Genomic DNA, 18342 nt, shown 5'->3' on the forward strand with positions numbered 1-18342 from the left:
TTTTTCCACCTACTCACTGAAACTGCAAAAATGATTTTATACTTGGTCACCAAATATGCTAAATAGTGCATTTACAGGTTGCTACTTCTGCAAATTTGTGGTCTCCAATCTCAACTAGGAACCAAATGTTGCTGGTCAACTTGCTGTTTCTTAGATACCAGTGGGGATTACTAAGCTTACACCAGAATGATACTTCTAAAATTTAATCTTATTATATTGCACCTCAGTTTAAGCCCTGGTCTGGCCGGTGTGGCTCAGTGGTTGAGCGTTGACCCATGCACAAAGAGGCTGCTGGTTCCATTCCTAGTCAGGGCACATGCCCAGATTGTGGGCCAAATCCCCAGTGGGGGGCATGCAGGAGGCGGCCAATTGATGTTCTCTTTCATTGATGTTTCTATCTCTTTCTCCCTCTCACTTCCCCTCTCTCTCTAAAATCAATAAAGGAAGAAAACAAATAACAAAACAAAACCCTGCCATGACTCCTGATTGCCTTCCGAATGATGCTGAAATGCCTTAGTGTGGTACATACAGTCCTTCATAGCCTGGTATCTTCTTTCCTCTTTCCTTACATCACTCCCTAATTCTTTAGGTTACAGTTGTACCAAATACCATATTCTCTCCTATTAGAACATACACTCCTTGAAAGGAGGAAATCTTATTCATCTCCTTTTTTCCTCAGTGCCTTGTATGGTGCCTAGAACATGACATGTCCTACATAAATGTTTACTGAAATCAACTGTATGAATAAATTTGCTATCAAGTTTTCCTGAAGATTTACCATCATCTCCGAAGGTGCTTAATAAGATGAGAATCAAGACAGATTAAAAAATCACAAATAATTATTTATTAAAATTTTTGTTTCCTTTTAAATAAAAATCTGTCCGGCTTGTGTGGCTCACTGGTTGAGCGTCAACCCATGCACCAAGAGGTCGCAGGTTTGATTCCTGGTCAGGGCATATGTCCAGGTTGTGGGCCCAGTCCCCAATGAGGGCATGAAGGAGGTGGCCAATCGATGTTCTCTCTCATTGATGTTTCTGTCTCTCTTTCTCCCTCTCCATTCCTCTCTCTCTAAAATCAATGAAGTAAAAAATAATAATCAAATTAAAATCTTGCTTTATACATATATCATACTATGCCATTTAATGATGTATTCTTATACATAATAAAGAGCTTTGATGTTAGTATATAATAAACATGCAAGTCTAGTTGAACTCTGGATCCTCAAATGACATTTGCTCAACTAGGGGAAAGCATAGCATAGTCATTAATTCTGACTCACTGAGGGAAAGAGAACCGTCTGAAGTGGGATGGTATTTAGAATTTGTTCAGTAAGAAAAATAAACAAGCAGATTTACCAAACAGATTTTATATTTCAGCTGTACAGAATATGTGGGAATGACTGTTAATTAGTTGGTCGACCGTTTGCAAATGGCACGTCTAGTTCCTATTGTCCTGATTACTGATGAGGTTGAACACTTTTCAAATGATTATTAGCCACTTCTGTGAAATTATCTTCTGTGAAGTTCCTGAGAAGTCTCTTGTCCATTTTTCTCCTGGGTTGTCTATCTTTTTGTTAACCTGATAAGCTTAATATTTTCTAGGTATCACCCTTTTCCTACTCTGTGGTTTGCCTTTTTACTATCTTAACAATGTCTTTTGATAGCGTAACAGCATAAGTTATTAATTTTAATGTAGTCAATTTATGATTAGTGCTTTTTGTGTCTACTTTTTTTTAAATCCTCACCTGAGGATATTTTTCCATTTATCATTAGACAGAGTGGGAGGGAGGTAAAGAGAGGAACATCAATGGGATAGAGCCACATCAACTAGTTGCCTCCTGCACACCCAGCAAGGGCCGGGAATGAACCACAACAAAGTAGTGCCCTTGACCAGAATCGAACCCGAGACTCATTGGTCCTCGGGCTGATGCTCCAACCACTGAGCCAAACCGGCCAGGGCCGTGTCCACTTTTATGAAATCTTTCCCTATTCCAGGTCATGAAGATATTTTTCCATGTTACCATTTAGAAGCTTTCTTGTTTTACCTTTCACATTTAAATGTTGTTGAAACTGATTTTCAGGAAGAATGTGACATGGTAGGGGATACTTTTTTTTTTCCTCCAACAGATATCAAATTAAGTGGTTTTAAAGTGTTTTAGAAACTTGGAAACTGTTTATTTCAATGACTTTTAACTTTCACAATGTGATGTTTTTTTTGTTTTTTGTTTTTTTTTATCCTCACCCGAGGACATTTTTCCATTTTTTGTTCAGGTAGAGTGGGAGGGAGAGAGAGGAACAGAGAGAGAGAGAGAGAAACATCGACGTGAAAGGAACACATCGAGTAGCTGCCACCCGCACAACCGACCAGGGCCGGGGACAAACTGCAACCGAGGTACGCGCCCTTAGCGGGAACCAAACCCGGGTCTCTCAGGACCGCAGGCCGACGCTCTAACTGCTGAGCCAAACCGGCCAGGGCCACAATGTGATGTTTAACCTATTTATTTATTTTATTGAGATATAACTGACACAACATTGCATTAGTTTTTGGTGTACAATGTAATAATTTGATACATATATATGTACTGTGGTACATATGTTGTGTGTATATATATATATATATGTATATAATGGTACACAAACACACACACACACACACCACACATATCACAATAAGTTTAGTTAACATCCATCACCACACATAGTTGCATGATTTTTTTCCTTCTTGTGAGGAGAACTTTTAGGATCTACTCTTTTAGAGTAGAACTTTCATACATGCAATACAGTATTATTAACTATAGTCAACCATACTATACATTAGATCCCCAGGACTTATAATTGAAAGCTTGTGCCTTAATTTTAAATTTTATATTGCACTTTAAATTTATACTGTACTTTAATTTATACTGTACTTATAAATTTATATAGTAGTTAGTTTGCTAACTGGGTAAATTTTATGGATTCACCTTCTTTCCTTATTTATGATTAGAATGACCATTATATCTGAGCTAATAAAGTTTATATTACTTTGGTTTTACTGACTAGAAATTATGTCACAATTTTATACGTAAATTATGTGGTCCATCTTTTAGGAAGCTATTCAGTTCAGTTTAGGTTCTTTTCCATTTAAGGCACATGGCCAGCAACTGCTCAGCACTACCTCGATTACGAACACAAGGTTTCTGGACTGGATATTTTCTGGAACTATGTGTAATGGCCTGCTTCTCATGTTCTTCTATTCAATGATTCCTTCCAGAAATTACAAAATCAAGTATTTTTTAATCATACCATCTAAGCATAATAAAATTAGGAAAATAATCAGAAAAGATATTCATGGAAGTCAACATTTTAATGAAAAGCATCTCATAACTTATAAGCAAAAAGGGTCCTTATCACATTGTCTAGTTGCTAATGATTCTCCTATAAATCTCCAGGCAAGTTCAATTCTAACATCCTTGGGTATGGCTTAATACCAGTTTAGTGTAGACCTCTTTTCAGGGCACTGGACTCATCTAAGGTTAGGTATGATTTTAAAGGCCTTGGCACAGTTAGGGCAGTCATGAAGATAGATCTCTGTTGCTTGGATTCCATGAGCGATCTTGGAATACAAGAGACTAAGATCAGGGCCTAAAGGATTCACTCAGAGTGAGCCACACTCAGAGCATAACAAACTGAAATACACAAACACACACAGTGCAATTTAATTTCTGACATCTTCTTGCAAGTTGACTGGTAGTTAATAAGAGGGCTTCTATCGTTTGAGGAAGTGATAGGAAGGGTTTTGGGAAACTTAGCATGGGAAGACAAGAAGATGATAAATTAATATCCCTCAGGTCTCTTTGGTAGTTTCCCATTTCTGTTTCAGCGCAAGTACATTTTGCAGAAAGTCACACAGATTGAAAGTTTGTTTGCATTCTTTACCACAGTGCTAAGATAAATGGTGTTGGTACTGCGCAGTTTCATTCAGAACAGAGCAAACTTCTGTGCAAACACATTAAAGAATGAATATAGTTTCTCAAATAAAGAATAAATAATATTCTTGTTATCTATAAGAATGCTTTTCCCTATGAGGATGGATACTTGGAGCCGGGCCATACAATGAACTAATTTGAGGGAATTAATTTTAATCATTTAATGATCAGGGCAAAGAATTTTAGTTCAAACAGTTAAATATTTAGAGACTCCCAAACTATGAGGAGCAAGGTGCAAAATACATGGGGAAGGGAATGAGCTTTTACTGTTTTATGTATTTTTCCTCTGCTCATATAAAGAAAGTGAGAAGCTCCTCTTTATTATGTGGTGGAAGTTCTTGGACACAAAAGCACAGATGTCCTTTCCAAGTCCACACTGCAGTGGACATCTGTTGTGTTTGCCTGTCCAGCATTCATTATTCCTTCTGGTAATAACACTCTGCTTTTCCATTAAGGTGCTACTTTACCATTTCAGTCCTTTTCAGTGGTACAAGTGGCAGTGACCCTCTCCTACTCAAACCCATGCCTCTCGAATGACATGTGGCGCATTACCCAGACCTGGCCAATCAGAACGCCACAGGCTTCCGGCCACAGGTACTGGTTCAGGGATGGGTGAGAGAGACTAATTCTCTGAGGTTTTTTTTTTTTAGCAAGAGAAAATAACCAAATTTAAAATTTAACACATACATATGTATGGGAACCCTGCATATATGAGAGATAGAAAGGGCTAATTCTCTGAGTTCTTACTAGAGCTACCGGACAAAAGTAATTCCTCTTCTTTTGGGCTGGATAAAATGTAAGCCTGAAATCATTATTGGCTCCTTTGCTACAACATGAGGAGAGCCGTTAAGAACGAAACCAACAGCCCTGGCCAGTGTGACACAGATGCTTGGGCACTGTCCCATGCACCACAAGGCGGCTGCTTCGATTCCCAGTCAGGGCACATGCCCGAGTTCTGGGCTTGATTCCTGGTGTGGGAACATACAGAAAGCGGCCAACTGATATTTCACTATCACATCAATGTTTCTCTCTCTCTAAAAATCAATTTAAAAAATCTTTTTTTTTTTTTTAAATCCTCACCCAAGGATATTTTTCCATTTATCTTCAGATGGAGTGGGAGGCAGGGAGGAGGAGTGGGGGTGGAGAGAGACCGAGAGAGAGACAGAGAACATCGATGTGAGAGAGACACATCAACTGGTTGCCTCCCGCACAACACTGACCAGGGCTGGGGACTGAACTGCAACCAAAGTACATGTCCTTGACCGGAATCAAACCTGCGACTCTGGTCTGTGGGCCAACGCTCTAACCACTGAGAACACCGATCAGGGCCATTTAAAAAAAATTTTTTTTTATCCTCACCCGAGGACATTTTTCCATTTTTTGTACAGATAGAGTGGGAGGGAGAGAGAGGAAGAGAGAGAGAGTGAGAAACATCGACGTGAAAGGGACACATCGAGTGGCTGCCACCCGCACGACCAACCAGGGCCGGGGACAAACTGCAACCAAAGTACGTGCCCTTAGCGGGAACCGAACCCGGGTCTCTCCGGACCGCAGGCCGACGCTCTAACCGCTGAGCCAAACCGGCCAGGGCTAAAAAACATTATTTATTTATTTTTAAAGCCAGTCAAATTTAGCAGGATTTTTGTTTGTTTGAAGTAAAAAAATCTTTAGCCCAGCCGGTGTGGCTCACTGGTTGAGCGTTGACCCATGCACCAAGAGGTTGCCAGTTGGATTCCCGGGCAGGGCACATGCCCAGGTTGTGGGCCAAATCCCCAGTGGGGGGCATGCAGGAGGTGGTCAGTCAATGTTCTCTCTCATCAATGTTTCTCTCTCTCTCTCTCTCTTTTTTTCTATCTCTCTTCCTCTACCTAAAATCAATAAAAAAATTTTTTTTAAAAATCTTAAAAAAAAAGAATAAAACCACAGAGGAAAACAGAGCCCAGAGATAGAGCCATAATTGTAATTGCGGGGGCACCTACACCCCACCATGACAGAAGGAAGACCCATCCTGGACTTTTCAGTTATATAAGGCAAAAAATTAATCTTTTTTTTTTCTACTTAAGCCAGTTTAGGTAGGATTCTGAGAATTGTAACTGAAAGAGCTCTGACTGGTATCGGCATCTATGAGTCTTTCACTTGCAGCGACCTGGCTTGGCAGAAGCTGAGACGGAAAGTTCTGGAACCCTGCCACTCTCTGGCAACTTCTGAGGACTATCTTAACTGAAGAGAGAACAGTTTTGTTCTTACCTCAGCTGTCTCATCTCTAAACCTAATGCAGGTGCATCTACAATGTCATTACATTAAAACGTAGGAAAACAGGCATGATACTCACCGGTCCACTTCCTGCAGTGAGATTCTGGAGAGCTCCCAGAGATGCTTCCTGGGTGTAGCTTCGGACGCTTTTGGCGATCAAGGACAAATACATCCGTATCACGATGGAGTGCCACAGCCACTCCACACCCTTGGGGTTGCTCTTTTCCTCGGGCATTGGCATGTCCTGGTATTGCTACCCACACACGGGATGAAATCGAGAATTAATGCCTTCAAGTGATTTCTACGATTCCACACCCAAACCAAGAGACTACAGATACTGTTTAGTCTAGAGAGACTAATAACTTATACAGTAAGAACCATAAAATAGAAATGAAAAAGCAAATATGAATGATTTCCAATCATTTAACTTTTAGCCCATGATGAGAATTTCTGCCTAGCAACATCCCATACCCCCAACTTTACATTTCACAGTGAGAAAGAACTCAGAGAACAAGGCACAGGCTGTCCTAGAATAGTTTTCAGGCTGCCGTTTAACTAAAAGCTAAATTAGGCACAAACACTCTGAAGATAAGAAAAACAGGCCTCGTCCCTCAGAGTCTAGTGAAGTGGTCCAGGATCACATCAGGACTCTAAATTTACCAGTGGTTCTCCAAGTTCACAAACACCACGATATTCCGAGAAGGAAAAGAGGTCACATTCTTTCAGTGTTTGTGAAATGCCAGTACATGGACAGTAGTCCTTCCTTTGGGTTTACCTTTAGGATGCCTGACGTTTGTTTTTAGAATGTCCAAATCTGAATATCAGGCTGTTTTTAGCATAAAAAAAAAATGCATATACCATTGGCCATGTTGCATTAAGCCTAAACTACAGAGCTTAAAGCAGCGTGGCTTTAATGGCTAACAGTGCAAATCTGAGGCCGGACTGCCGGGAACTGAATCTCATCCTTTCTATTAATTTGCTGAATTATTCTGGAAAAAAGTGATGGACTTTTCTGTACTTCTGTTTTCTACACATCTTATAGGGCTAATGTAAGGATGAGAAGAACTTAGAATAATGTTTGACTTAGGAGTTGGGCAAAAGTAGGTCTACAGTTGTTCATATGGAAAATAATACAATAATTAATAAATTATAATACAAGAAGAAACCCTGTTTCACGTACTCACAACTGCAAACCTACTTTTGCCAATCCCAATATACTAAATGCTCAGAAATATGCACACATAAACAATTTTTCTTCCAAAGCCCTCCCAATATACCTCTTTTACTTTCCTGCTTCGGTTGCCAAAACACCCAATGCTTTTGTTGTTGTCAGGCTGGACATTCTGGTTTTGACGATAGATACTCTGGGAATATTTCTCTGGGAGCTCTGCTTCCAGCTGATAGGAGAGGTTGTGAAGAATGCACACACAGTTCTCTGTGGCCTGAGAAAACACACACATACTGATCACGTACATATAGACGTCTCTTTGCAAGTGTGATGTCCCAGGACTTATTAGGCTTTAGCTCTTACAAGATTAACTGGATGCTTGGACTATAGGGAGCCTGGGGGAGTGGAATGAGCGTGGCTAGAAAGGCGAAGGCTAGATCATGGATGGTCATAAGCACAATGCTAAGGAGTTGAGGCTGAATTTCTTAAAACACTGGACAACGTTTATAATTTACTTTTTAAAGAGTGTGCTCAGAGTGATTCTGTATTTTAAATACATAACTTAGTAGCAATAACCAGTATGAAAGCTGCACAAACTAGGACTGCAGAGGTAGCCGTAGAGAGGAGTGATAAACCAAAGGGCATTTCACAGGCAGAATGGACGCGAGTTGTTGCTCAGTAGATGTGGGATATGAAGGGACGCAGTGTGAGATTTCTGTTTTTATTTGGTGGATGGTGGTAACTGTTAAGAGGAGGAAGTTTGGGGATGAGGGAAAAGAGGACTTTAAGTTCACTGCTGACCATGGAGCATCTAGGCTTCTTTCAAATATCTACACAGAGTTGTTGGAGAACAGCTGGAAATGTAGGTCTGGAAAATAGGCAAAAATGGGGCTTGACAGATTTAATGTTTCTAAAAATGTTTGGGAAACCTTAAGCTCAGTAAATGAATTAATGAATAAAGCTAAACCCAAACAGCTAATTCAAGAATACTCTGTAGAGCCTTGGTAAGACAAAATAATTAAATATGTAAGATCGTTAACGTTTGCATCACCTTGTCATCTGGCTGGTAATCTGCGATGGTTCCTCTGACGTAATGGACCAGTGAGTCGATCAGGCCGTCACACCTTCTCATCCCTTTCCTCCCATCAGGGCCAGCTGAACTCATGTTTCTATCAGGAAAAACCACCAAATAAAAATCATAAGGCTTAGACTATATACCAAATAGGCCTCTGTTTCAAAGCTTTACTTGATGCTTCTTCAAAGGATTTGGAAAACTGGCAAATTTGTCAAAGTGTGACAGACTTGCCCTATAGTTTTTATCAATTGTTCAATGGTCTTTAAATCTGGACACAACTTCTAGATATATTTACATGACATGTCATCATCAAGAAAAGTCTTGTCTACTTTATTCCAAGCACCAAGATAATACCATTTAATTTTCACCCCATTTTTTGAGAGAGTATACATAAGAGGCAAAGATTCTGTAATTAAAAGAAGAAATGCACAACAGACATTGTGTACTAGATAGCCAAGTCCAACTTGTTCTGTGGTTTAACTCTAAGGCACCAAATGTTACTTAAATTCACTGGGCCTCAGTTTCCTCATTTATAAAGATGGGTGCTAGACTCAAATATTATTTGGAGGTATTGTAGGTTTCAGTATACACTGTTACTGACAAATATTAAACTAGATGCTCTAAAATGTGATGATTCTAATTAAAATGGCAGAGAGAAGTCACGAAAAATGCAGGGTTTCGAAGTGTGTTAGACCTAGTCAAAATCATGACCTATAAATATCTTTGCACTTAGTCTATTTCTAATTTTGCTAAGCCATGACACCTTTCTATAAACAGTAACTAAATCTACAAGTGGAGGTTGTATCCTTATAGAGAATTGAAGCTTATCAAACACAGTAAATTAATGTATTTGGGGATCATGCTTCAGATTCAGATCATGTTTATATTCGGGAACTATTGTTACCATGTTCTTTTGGATTAAGTTTTTCTTGTTAGCATTAACCATTAAATATTTTTCCCCCAAAATGTTAACATCTTTGTCAACAAAAATGGTAAAAGAACAATGCCTTTTGCCAATTTCAATGGCTAAGAACTACTTCCATAAAATTTATCAGACTAGTTCCTTTCACTGGTAGGTAGAATATTCAAAGTATATTAAAGACTTGTTTATAATGTCTCAGTGTCATTCTGAATGTCAAAAGAACCATAATTCTAAGAACATTTTGGGACTTATTTTCTTCATTTTAAAAATAATATATTGCACTAAGTGATTTCAAAAAGACTTTCTGTTCCCAAATACTACCTTCAATCCATACCATCAAAGAACAAATGTGCCCAGCGTTAGAGCAAGAACTAAAGGGACCAAGGGACGAGCAAACAGCACATCCCACTGTTCCCACTGAGATCACATCTACAGGTTGAAACTGATGATACCTGTTTCTAACCCACAAAAATGCAATCTCATGATTCAACCTAATAGTTGAGGAGATAAGACTAATACACTTAAAACTAAGGATATACTAACAATTTGATAGTTGCTGAATTGATACAACCGATTTTGTATTTTAAAAAATACCTTCTGTGACTCTGGTTCTTTTGACAGTTCTAATTCAAGATTCACTTCCTTACTTAATTTTTACTGTACCTGAAAAACTGTGACCTTTTTTTTTTTTTAGTTCTCAGCCAAGGACATATTTAGAGGAAGGAAGGGAGGAAGAAGGGAGAGGGGAGAAAGGAGAGGGGAGAAACTGATCAAACCTGCAACAGGGTATGTGCCCTGACCGGGAATTGAATGGCAACCTTTTGGTGCATGGGATGCCACTCAACCAACCGAGCCACTCCAGCTGGGCAAAACTTTGACACTTAGTACATTAAAAAAGATGATGAATGGGTTCATAAACTGTTAATAAAACAATGTTTAGTAGTTTTTTCTCAAGAAATGATCATTTTAACCAAGATCCACTATTTACTCTCTGAGCTGGTCTCATTTTATACATGGAAAAACTGAGGTCCAAAGAGTTTAAGTTACTTTTCCAGATGACAGCAAGCCAGTAGTAAAGTCAGGATAGAAGAGCTGTCCTTATTCTGTGCTCTGGGTGGCTCCAAGTGGAGCAAAGCTCACCTAACATTCATTCAGTCTGCCATTTGTTTAGCAAATACCATACTCATACTTCCTCAATTCCAAGACAATGTTATCATGTGTTAAAGCTTCCCTTTGACCTTTTCAACCTCTGGCTTGGAAAAAACAGCAGTCTTTAGTCGGCAGTCATTTAGTCGTTTAGATTGCTTTGACAAATCAATCTGTCTTTCTCACTAGCTAAATCCACTGCATACCTTAGAGAAGAATGACTTAGCTTTAACTTCAGGGTGTTTATTTTGGGTGGGAATGGTAATTCAGTTTGGCAGCACTGACAGTACACACCCACTAACAGTTGTCTTGTAGTTTGGTATTATCCAGACTCCACTTGCTTGAATGGACTTATCAGGAATTCTGGCAGTTGAAACCTTTGCTGACAGTGCATGGGACCCGGCAGCTTCAGTATTGGCTCCTGCATATTAAAAATAGTTCCTACCTTACTCAACCATCCAGAAATATGAATGATAAGGGTGTATTACTTTATAGCACTACATCCATGAAGTCACTAGTCAGAAAGGAATTTGTTATTGTACTACCAAATAATTATTAGAAAAGAATATATCCTTCTTAAAGTATTTTTCTCAACACCCAATGCTTCCGTTTGGGGGAATCGGAGATCTAACATGGCTAATCTTAGGCAGAACTGATCCTTTTATAAGGCATCTTCTGAATCCTAAAAATATTTACCTATAACTGTTTCCTATGTATGGCCCAATAAAGGTTTAATACAGAAAAATATCACAAAGCTACAAAATACATCAAAACAACTATCTTGTTGAAAAGGAGAAGAGAATAAGCATATGGAGTAGGTACTCATAAAAATTGATTATTAGGGTTACCAATGAATATATTGGAAATGTTTAACTTAGTGCTTATTGTTTGAATTCGATTAAATGATGAGTTTATTTTCAGCTGGTGTGATCCAACAGAAGTCTGAGTAAATCTATGGGTACCTGTTAGAAAACTAAAACTGTATACTACTGTATATTAAAGTTTAAATTTAAAAACGAGGTCCTTAGACAGAGGGTTGGAGGGGGAAGTGGAAAAGAAGATAAAACAGCTCTTCACATAAAGGCAGGATTAGCCCTGGCCGGTTTGGCTCAGCGGTTAGAGCATCGGCCTGCGGTCTGGAGAGACCCGGGTTCGGTTCCCGCTAAGGGCACGTACTTCGGTTGCAGTTTGTCCCCGGCCCTGGTTGGTCGTGCGGGTGGCAGCCACTGGATGTGTCCCTTCACGTCGATGTTTCTCTCTCTCTCTGTTCCTCTCTCTCCCTCCCACTCTATCTGTACAAAAAATGGAAAAATATCCTCGGGTGAGGATAAAAAAAAATAATAATAAAAAAAAATATATAAAAAAAAAAAAAATAATAAAGGCAGGATTACTTTGAGCTCTTCCCCTCCACCGGGCCGGAAGAGAGGATGCCAGCTTGGACTATAACTTATGTTTAAAACTAGGAAGAACTTTTTTTGGTAATATGACTTGTAAAGGTGGGAAGAGTAGAATCTGACCTCTGTACATCATATATTTAGGAGGATTTAGGTGTTTAATCTGAAAGCAAGTTGGTAATTCATGACTCTCCCTGGGACCACCTGTCTCACACATTCCTGAGTGTCACAATGAAAAGGAGAAAAGAAAATCAAACACTCTGTACCTTACTAGAATTAAAAGGAAGAATGGTATGTCTTGTTAAGGTTAATGACAGTGTGACTAAACCTTAAATTCATATGGCGCACCAAAGAATGGACAATGTCAAATGATAAAAGTAGCTGAAATTCAGTGCTAGACACTATCGTAGGTACTTTACAAGTATCATTCATTATCTGTAACTTTCACACAATTCCTGAAATTAAGGTTCACTAAAATCTCATTCAGAATCCTGACCTGTGACTCTTATTTACAATCAGAATGGCTTGCTTCTAACGGGATGGTTGCTGGCCCTTCCACAGAAGGGCTATGTGCATGTGGCCACAGCAGGTCCACCGTCAGACAGCTAGTTTGCCAGCCAAGTCCAAGCTCAGAGAGGGTCAGCTGGCCTGGGAAAATGACGTGCTAATATAAAATGTTTCAAGTAAAAGGGTATAATTATTTTCAGGACATGAAAATGGCAGACAATAATAGGGTTGGAGTGAATCTTTCCAAGACACTTTGCCAACAAAATAAGGAATTTTAGGACACAGAGATTTTTCTTAATTTCTTAACAGAGATTTTTCTAACACAAAATTTATATGCACATCGTATGATAAGACCTGCTGCCTATGGGAGCAGTCTTAAAGTTCTAACCAGCACACCGAGACAGCGATCACCTCAATGGTTCTTTAAAAATTGTGGGTACATCTTCCTGCTCATCAACAAATATAGGCTTCCTAATATCATGCGTTATAAATTGTGCAGTTAAGGCCCCCAGTAGTACCAGTCAATTAAGTACTTGCTCAGAGTCCATTCTAAGACCCAAAAGGCACTTGATAAGACACTGGCTGATAAGGAGGCATCCTTCTTCCTCTTGTTATTTGAGATTTAGGTCTGGGCTTTTGTTGAACGCTCAGCGGATACATATCAAACAGTTGGGCCTTGTCTGTGATTAACCCAGAGAAGGCAGCAGAGGCAGCCTGTGGTTGCCTGGAACAAAAGGGGAGCCTCATTTGAACTGGCAGAGCAACAGAAGTCTCTGCCCAAAGAAGGGCTTGTCTGTTATTCTGAAGTCAACATCAGATCCTGAAGGTATCCGTAAACATCAGCCAAAGTCAACTGTTATATCTGCAAACAAAAGCAACATTGGGAGACAGAACAAAGCTCTACAACCTACATGTTTTGTTCCTTCCAGGACAAGGAACGTTCACCGAACAAAGATTTGTCGGCATCTATTACACATCAAGAAACCAGAACGTGGAGAAGAAAGTCTATCCTTGAAATCCTTTAGTTCTGCTTCCCTACAGTTTTGGGTCTTCCGAAGGTATTCTGAATAGTCAGTGCAGCCAGTAATCATCTGGTTGGTAGGCAACAAGCATTTCCTCTTGATTTAGCAGGCTGTTCAAGGTAGAGTGCCAAATTCCACTTAAAATAAATTATAAACAACAAATGAATTTCTAAAATATGACTAGAAGGCTCTGGAACTTGAGTAGACATTCTTGACACTTAAAAGAGAGGTCTAGGGTACCAGACTAGAATTTGCTCAGGACCTAGGAATAGAATGTTGCTTCAATAGTCTGTCCCTCCAAGACAGGGACAGACCACAAGATAGCAAGAATGTCATCAGTGGCTTTATCTAAATATATCAACCCACTAATTTTTAAAAATAATGATGAATTGAAAACAGCTTTAATAGTAGTTCTGACTATGATGATAGTTTTAGGTGTTTTTTTTTTTTTTTAAGACTTTCAGTGTCATAAGATATAGTTAATGAAACACTACCTTAAATTGTAAAATTGTAAGCTATATGCAGATTTTTTTTTTAACATGAAGAAGGCTTTTAAAAACCTCTGACAAAGACATTCTTGGGAATTTCTCTTTCTGTTCAAGACTCAATTCATAAACTTACTGATGAAAAAGACAAGCAAAGACAGTCTTCTAGATGTCATAAAAATTACTTTTCCATTTCCTTTGCTGATTCTTTATCTTTTCTCTATTTGTGTATTTTCTTTAATAATTATCCCAGATCTGGGCCCATACTAGGCAGTCAATGTTTATGGAATGACGGGGGGCAATAAAAAGTTTCTTTGGCAAACAGAAATGCCACATATATTCTGTGAAGTGCAACTTTTTAATCTGGGCCCACCTGCTAAGGACATGAATAAGATAGTGGAAAGGTTAGTCTGAAGAGTAGGGACCTTTGCAAGGGGGGTTGAGGGGAGTTGTAGTTGTGCTGCTTGACAATTCCAATGAGACACATACTCTTAGAAACACTGGTTCAGGGAGACCAGAGAGGGCTTACCAGGTAATCATGTGTTTTTGTTTTGTTTATTGGACTTGTTCGCTTCACTAATTTAATTATTGTTGAGAGATTTCAAAAACCATTGGGATTTAGCTTATACAACAAGCATTTTTAAAAAATCAAGATCTTATTTACAAATTTAAATATCATTTACACTTTTTAACTTTGCTTAAAGAGAAATTTACAAAATAATTTAATTCATGTTTGCTTATATATCTACAATACCCAACTTGTAAAATGAGATTATTATTGATAGTGTAACATTACTAGAAATGTTGCCAATTCCATTATTTATGTTCACACATCAAATGTAAAGAGTTTAAATAATTAACCATATAACTGAGGTTGATGATGATAATTCACTTGTCTTTACATTTCTGGGAAAGTCACTCTCCAGGTTGAATTATATAGATACTTTTAGCAGGTTTACACTGTATCAGCTAACATTCTTGTAGTTTTATATTATGTTATTTTCCAGAAGTAAATAACCACAATAACCACAATTAAATTACCTTAAAAAGTAAATTCTGGATTTTAAATCTATATCTTACAGAAAGAGAAAATTATTTGACATCTGGTAAATTCGATCGTCATTTAATTATCTTCCTACTTATCTAAATAATAATCTGGGATTATGCAAGGGTTTAACCAAATAAATCCGTTTCTGTCTTGAATATTCAGAATAAGTGGTGAATGAGCAAAGGTAAATTGAAAATGAATAATTAAGGAAATGCTGACTCAGTAAAGTCCTAAAGTTTGATATCCAGATAAGCATTAAAAAAAGTAGAACTGAGTATAACAATGATATTTGTGTGTGTGTGTAGACAACAAATATAATTTGAATACATTAAAATTTTACATGGAGACATTCTTTTTTCCAGGGAGTGGCTGGTATTGATATTTAAAAAAAACTTGCCTTTAGCCCAGCTGGTGTGGCTCAGTGGATTGAGCATTGTCCCAGGGACTGAGAGGTCCCAGTTTGATTCACAGTCAGGGCACATGCCCGGGTTGTGGGCTCGATCCCCAGTAGGGGGCATGCAGGAGGCAGTCGATTGATGTTTCTCTCTCACATAGATGTTTCTATCTCTCCCTTCCTCTCTCTAAAAAAACAATAAAATCGTATTTACAACAAACAAAAACGTGCCTTTAACCCCATGGCTAATTAGGAACAAGATTGATAGTTATAGCTTTTCTTTCTAAGGACAGTTTGCTTCCTCTGACCACTCCTCACCCCAGCTAGATTTATAGCGATAGGCAACAACGGAGATTTCTTTGAAGACAGTTAAACATTTTTGTATATATAATTATACATTCATGAAAACACATTAATTACTCTACGACACCTGTGGGGGAAAGTGAAGGTTAAGTCAGTTGTAGGAGAAATGCATTGCAATTGCTTTTCCTCTTTAACTGGCATATGTAGGCATAAAATATAATTAAGAAAATGGAATATGTTTTATAATGCACTATAGTAATGCTTTGTTTATTTTGTCCTATCATCCTAGACAAAATGGAGTGGTTTTTACAACGCAGAAACAGTTGTTAGTCCGATTGTGGTGATAAGGTTAAAGCAGCAATTTTATAACCTGTTCTCAACATGACTATATTGAAAAATGATAGAGATGACTAGTACTGATACAATGATGAGCTAAAATAAAGATTGAGAGGAACTTTCAAACACCTACTCGCTCTCTAACAGCTCCTTAAATGTGACTCTCCAGTCAACATTTTTTCCCAAACTCCCAGGTAACTTCAGTTAGGCAACTCAATGCCTCCACCACAGTCTTTTCATACCTCTTTCATGTGTCTTACCAAAGGTAATGTGATTATCTCTCCAGCTGCCTCTCTCTCCCACTAGCCCTCGAGTTTCTCCAGGGCAAAGATAGGTTCCATTCCCCTCTGAAATTTCAGAAATTTAAAAAGTGCTTTGGCAATAACAGGCACTCAAGGGATAGCGACGGGGTTGGGTAAGAGGAAGAGGAAAAACAGACCAAGTGGTGAAATCCCAAGGCTGGACTAGTTGCTTTTCTCAAATTTCTGTAATTGTGGAAGAATCACTGGCACTTAATTTCTTCAACTGAAGAATGAGACTACTATTACAGGCAGCCTAGATGGATTTGTTTGGCCTCAAGTGTTTTTTCAGAACGTTGAATCACATTGCTCTTTGAGTCAAGCATTTTCCCCCCATTCTCTAGTTTGAAAGCCCCAACTCCTTCTCACGGTCTTATATCTGTCCACTTGAGTGCCTACCTGATCCCTGGAGGCACAGTAACTTCTGATCTCTAAATTGTTTCTACCTCTTCTTTAAGAGCACAAAGATTTAGGGGAGAGGAGGGAAGAAAGGTAAGAAGGAAGGAAAGAGAGGGGAAGAAAGAAGCCATGGGGATGATATGGAGGAATGGAGAAATAACAAATGTTTGGTAGAAATTTTGAACATACCCCTAAATAACCATTGATTTTATTTACGTCATATCCAAAGGTTTTCAAGTGTGACAGTCAGTGAGATAGAACGCACAGATTTGCATGTCACACCAATTCCCATAAGAAATAGAAAGTCAGGGGCTTATCACAGTGTGCGTAGGAGAGGTGCACAAGTGCACAGGACAGCTCATGCCTCTTGGTAATTCACCATTCTATGATTGTCGCTTGAGTCCTTTGGAATTTGAAATATCTGAAAGAGTATACTACCGATTGCAATAAATTATCACTTTATTTTAATTGTTACACTTCTTGTCCTAAGTAATAAAACTAAATTTTTAAAAAATAGTCACCTGAGCCCTGGCCAGTTTGGCTCAGCGGTCAGAGCGTCCGCCTGCAGTACAGAGAGACCTGGGTTCGGTTCCCGCTAAGGGCACATACCTCGGTTGCAGTTTGTCCCTGGCCCTGGTTGGTCGTGTGGGTGGCAGCCACTCGATGTGTCCCTTTCACATCGATGTTTCTCTCTCTCTCTCTTCCTCTCTCTCCCTCCCACTCTATCTGAACAAAAAATGGAAAAATGTCCTCGGGTGAGGATAAAAAGAAAAATAGTCACCTGAGGATATTTTTCCATTTATCTTCAGATAAAGTAGGGGGAAGGAGAGAGGGAGGGGGAAAAAGAGAGAGAGAGAGAGAGAGACACTGACGTGAGAGGGACACATCAACTGGTCTGGAGGCCAATACTCCAAATGATGAGCCAAACCAGGCAGGGCAATAAAACTAATTTTCAAAAAATGAGGCATTTGATCCCTGGCCAGTTTGGCTCAGCGGTTAGAGCGTCGGCCTGCGGTCCGGAGAGACCCGGGTTCGGTTCCCGCTAAGGGCACGTACTTCAGTTGCAGTTTGTCCCCGGCCCTGGTTGGTCGTGCGGGTGGCAGCCACTCGATGTGTCCCTTCACGTCGATGTTTCTCTCTCTCTCTGCCTTCCTCTCTCTCCCTCCCACTCTATCTGTACCAAAAAAAATGGAAAAATATCCTCGGGTGAGGATAAAAAAAAAAAAAAAAAAGAGGCATTTGGGGTTTTCTCTACTAAAAACAAAGAGGAAAACGCTGAAGCTTTATAACACCTTCCAAGAAAACAAAGAAATTGTTCCATTTTTTTAAAAAGAAATGTATATGGAGAAATGTACCTCTGCCCTAATTAGCCACGGTTTGTTGTTAAAGTAATCAACTCACGGACATTCAGTGCCCGTGGCTTTCTGGGGCCGGGAGCAGGGAGAGCTCTGATGTGTAGCGTTTGCCGATTCCCGTGGTCTAAACACTCCACCAGGCTGAGTTCACGCTACTGACATGATGTCACACAGAGTTCTGAGGAGATGTTGACACTTGCTCTTGCTGGCTCTAGCACAAATCAGAGTGTCTTTTTCCTCTCCTAACTTGGATTTTACTGCTCATTATG

The 18342-nt window shown here is 39.2% G+C and overlaps 1 protein-coding gene across 1 annotated transcript in view; it reads right to left on the reverse strand.

Moving 5' to 3' along the window:
• PKP2 (plakophilin 2) overlaps positions 1-18342 on the reverse strand; it is an 89552-nt gene that overhangs the window by 16720 nt on the left and 54490 nt on the right. The window contains exons 7-9 of the mRNA XM_036251891.1: positions 8440-8557; positions 7498-7662; positions 6300-6473 (exon numbers count right to left, since the gene is read on the reverse strand). Coding sequence (XP_036107784.1) covers positions 6300-6473; positions 7498-7662; positions 8440-8557 — 457 coding nt within the window. The remainder of the gene's footprint in view (positions 1-6299; positions 6474-7497; positions 7663-8439; positions 8558-18342) is intronic.

Source organism: Molossus molossus, unplaced genomic scaffold, assembly GCF_014108415.1.
Source record: "Molossus molossus isolate mMolMol1 unplaced genomic scaffold, mMolMol1.p scaffold_m16_p_10, whole genome shotgun sequence".
NCBI classification, from domain to species: Eukaryota; Metazoa; Chordata; class Mammalia; order Chiroptera; family Molossidae; genus Molossus; species Molossus molossus.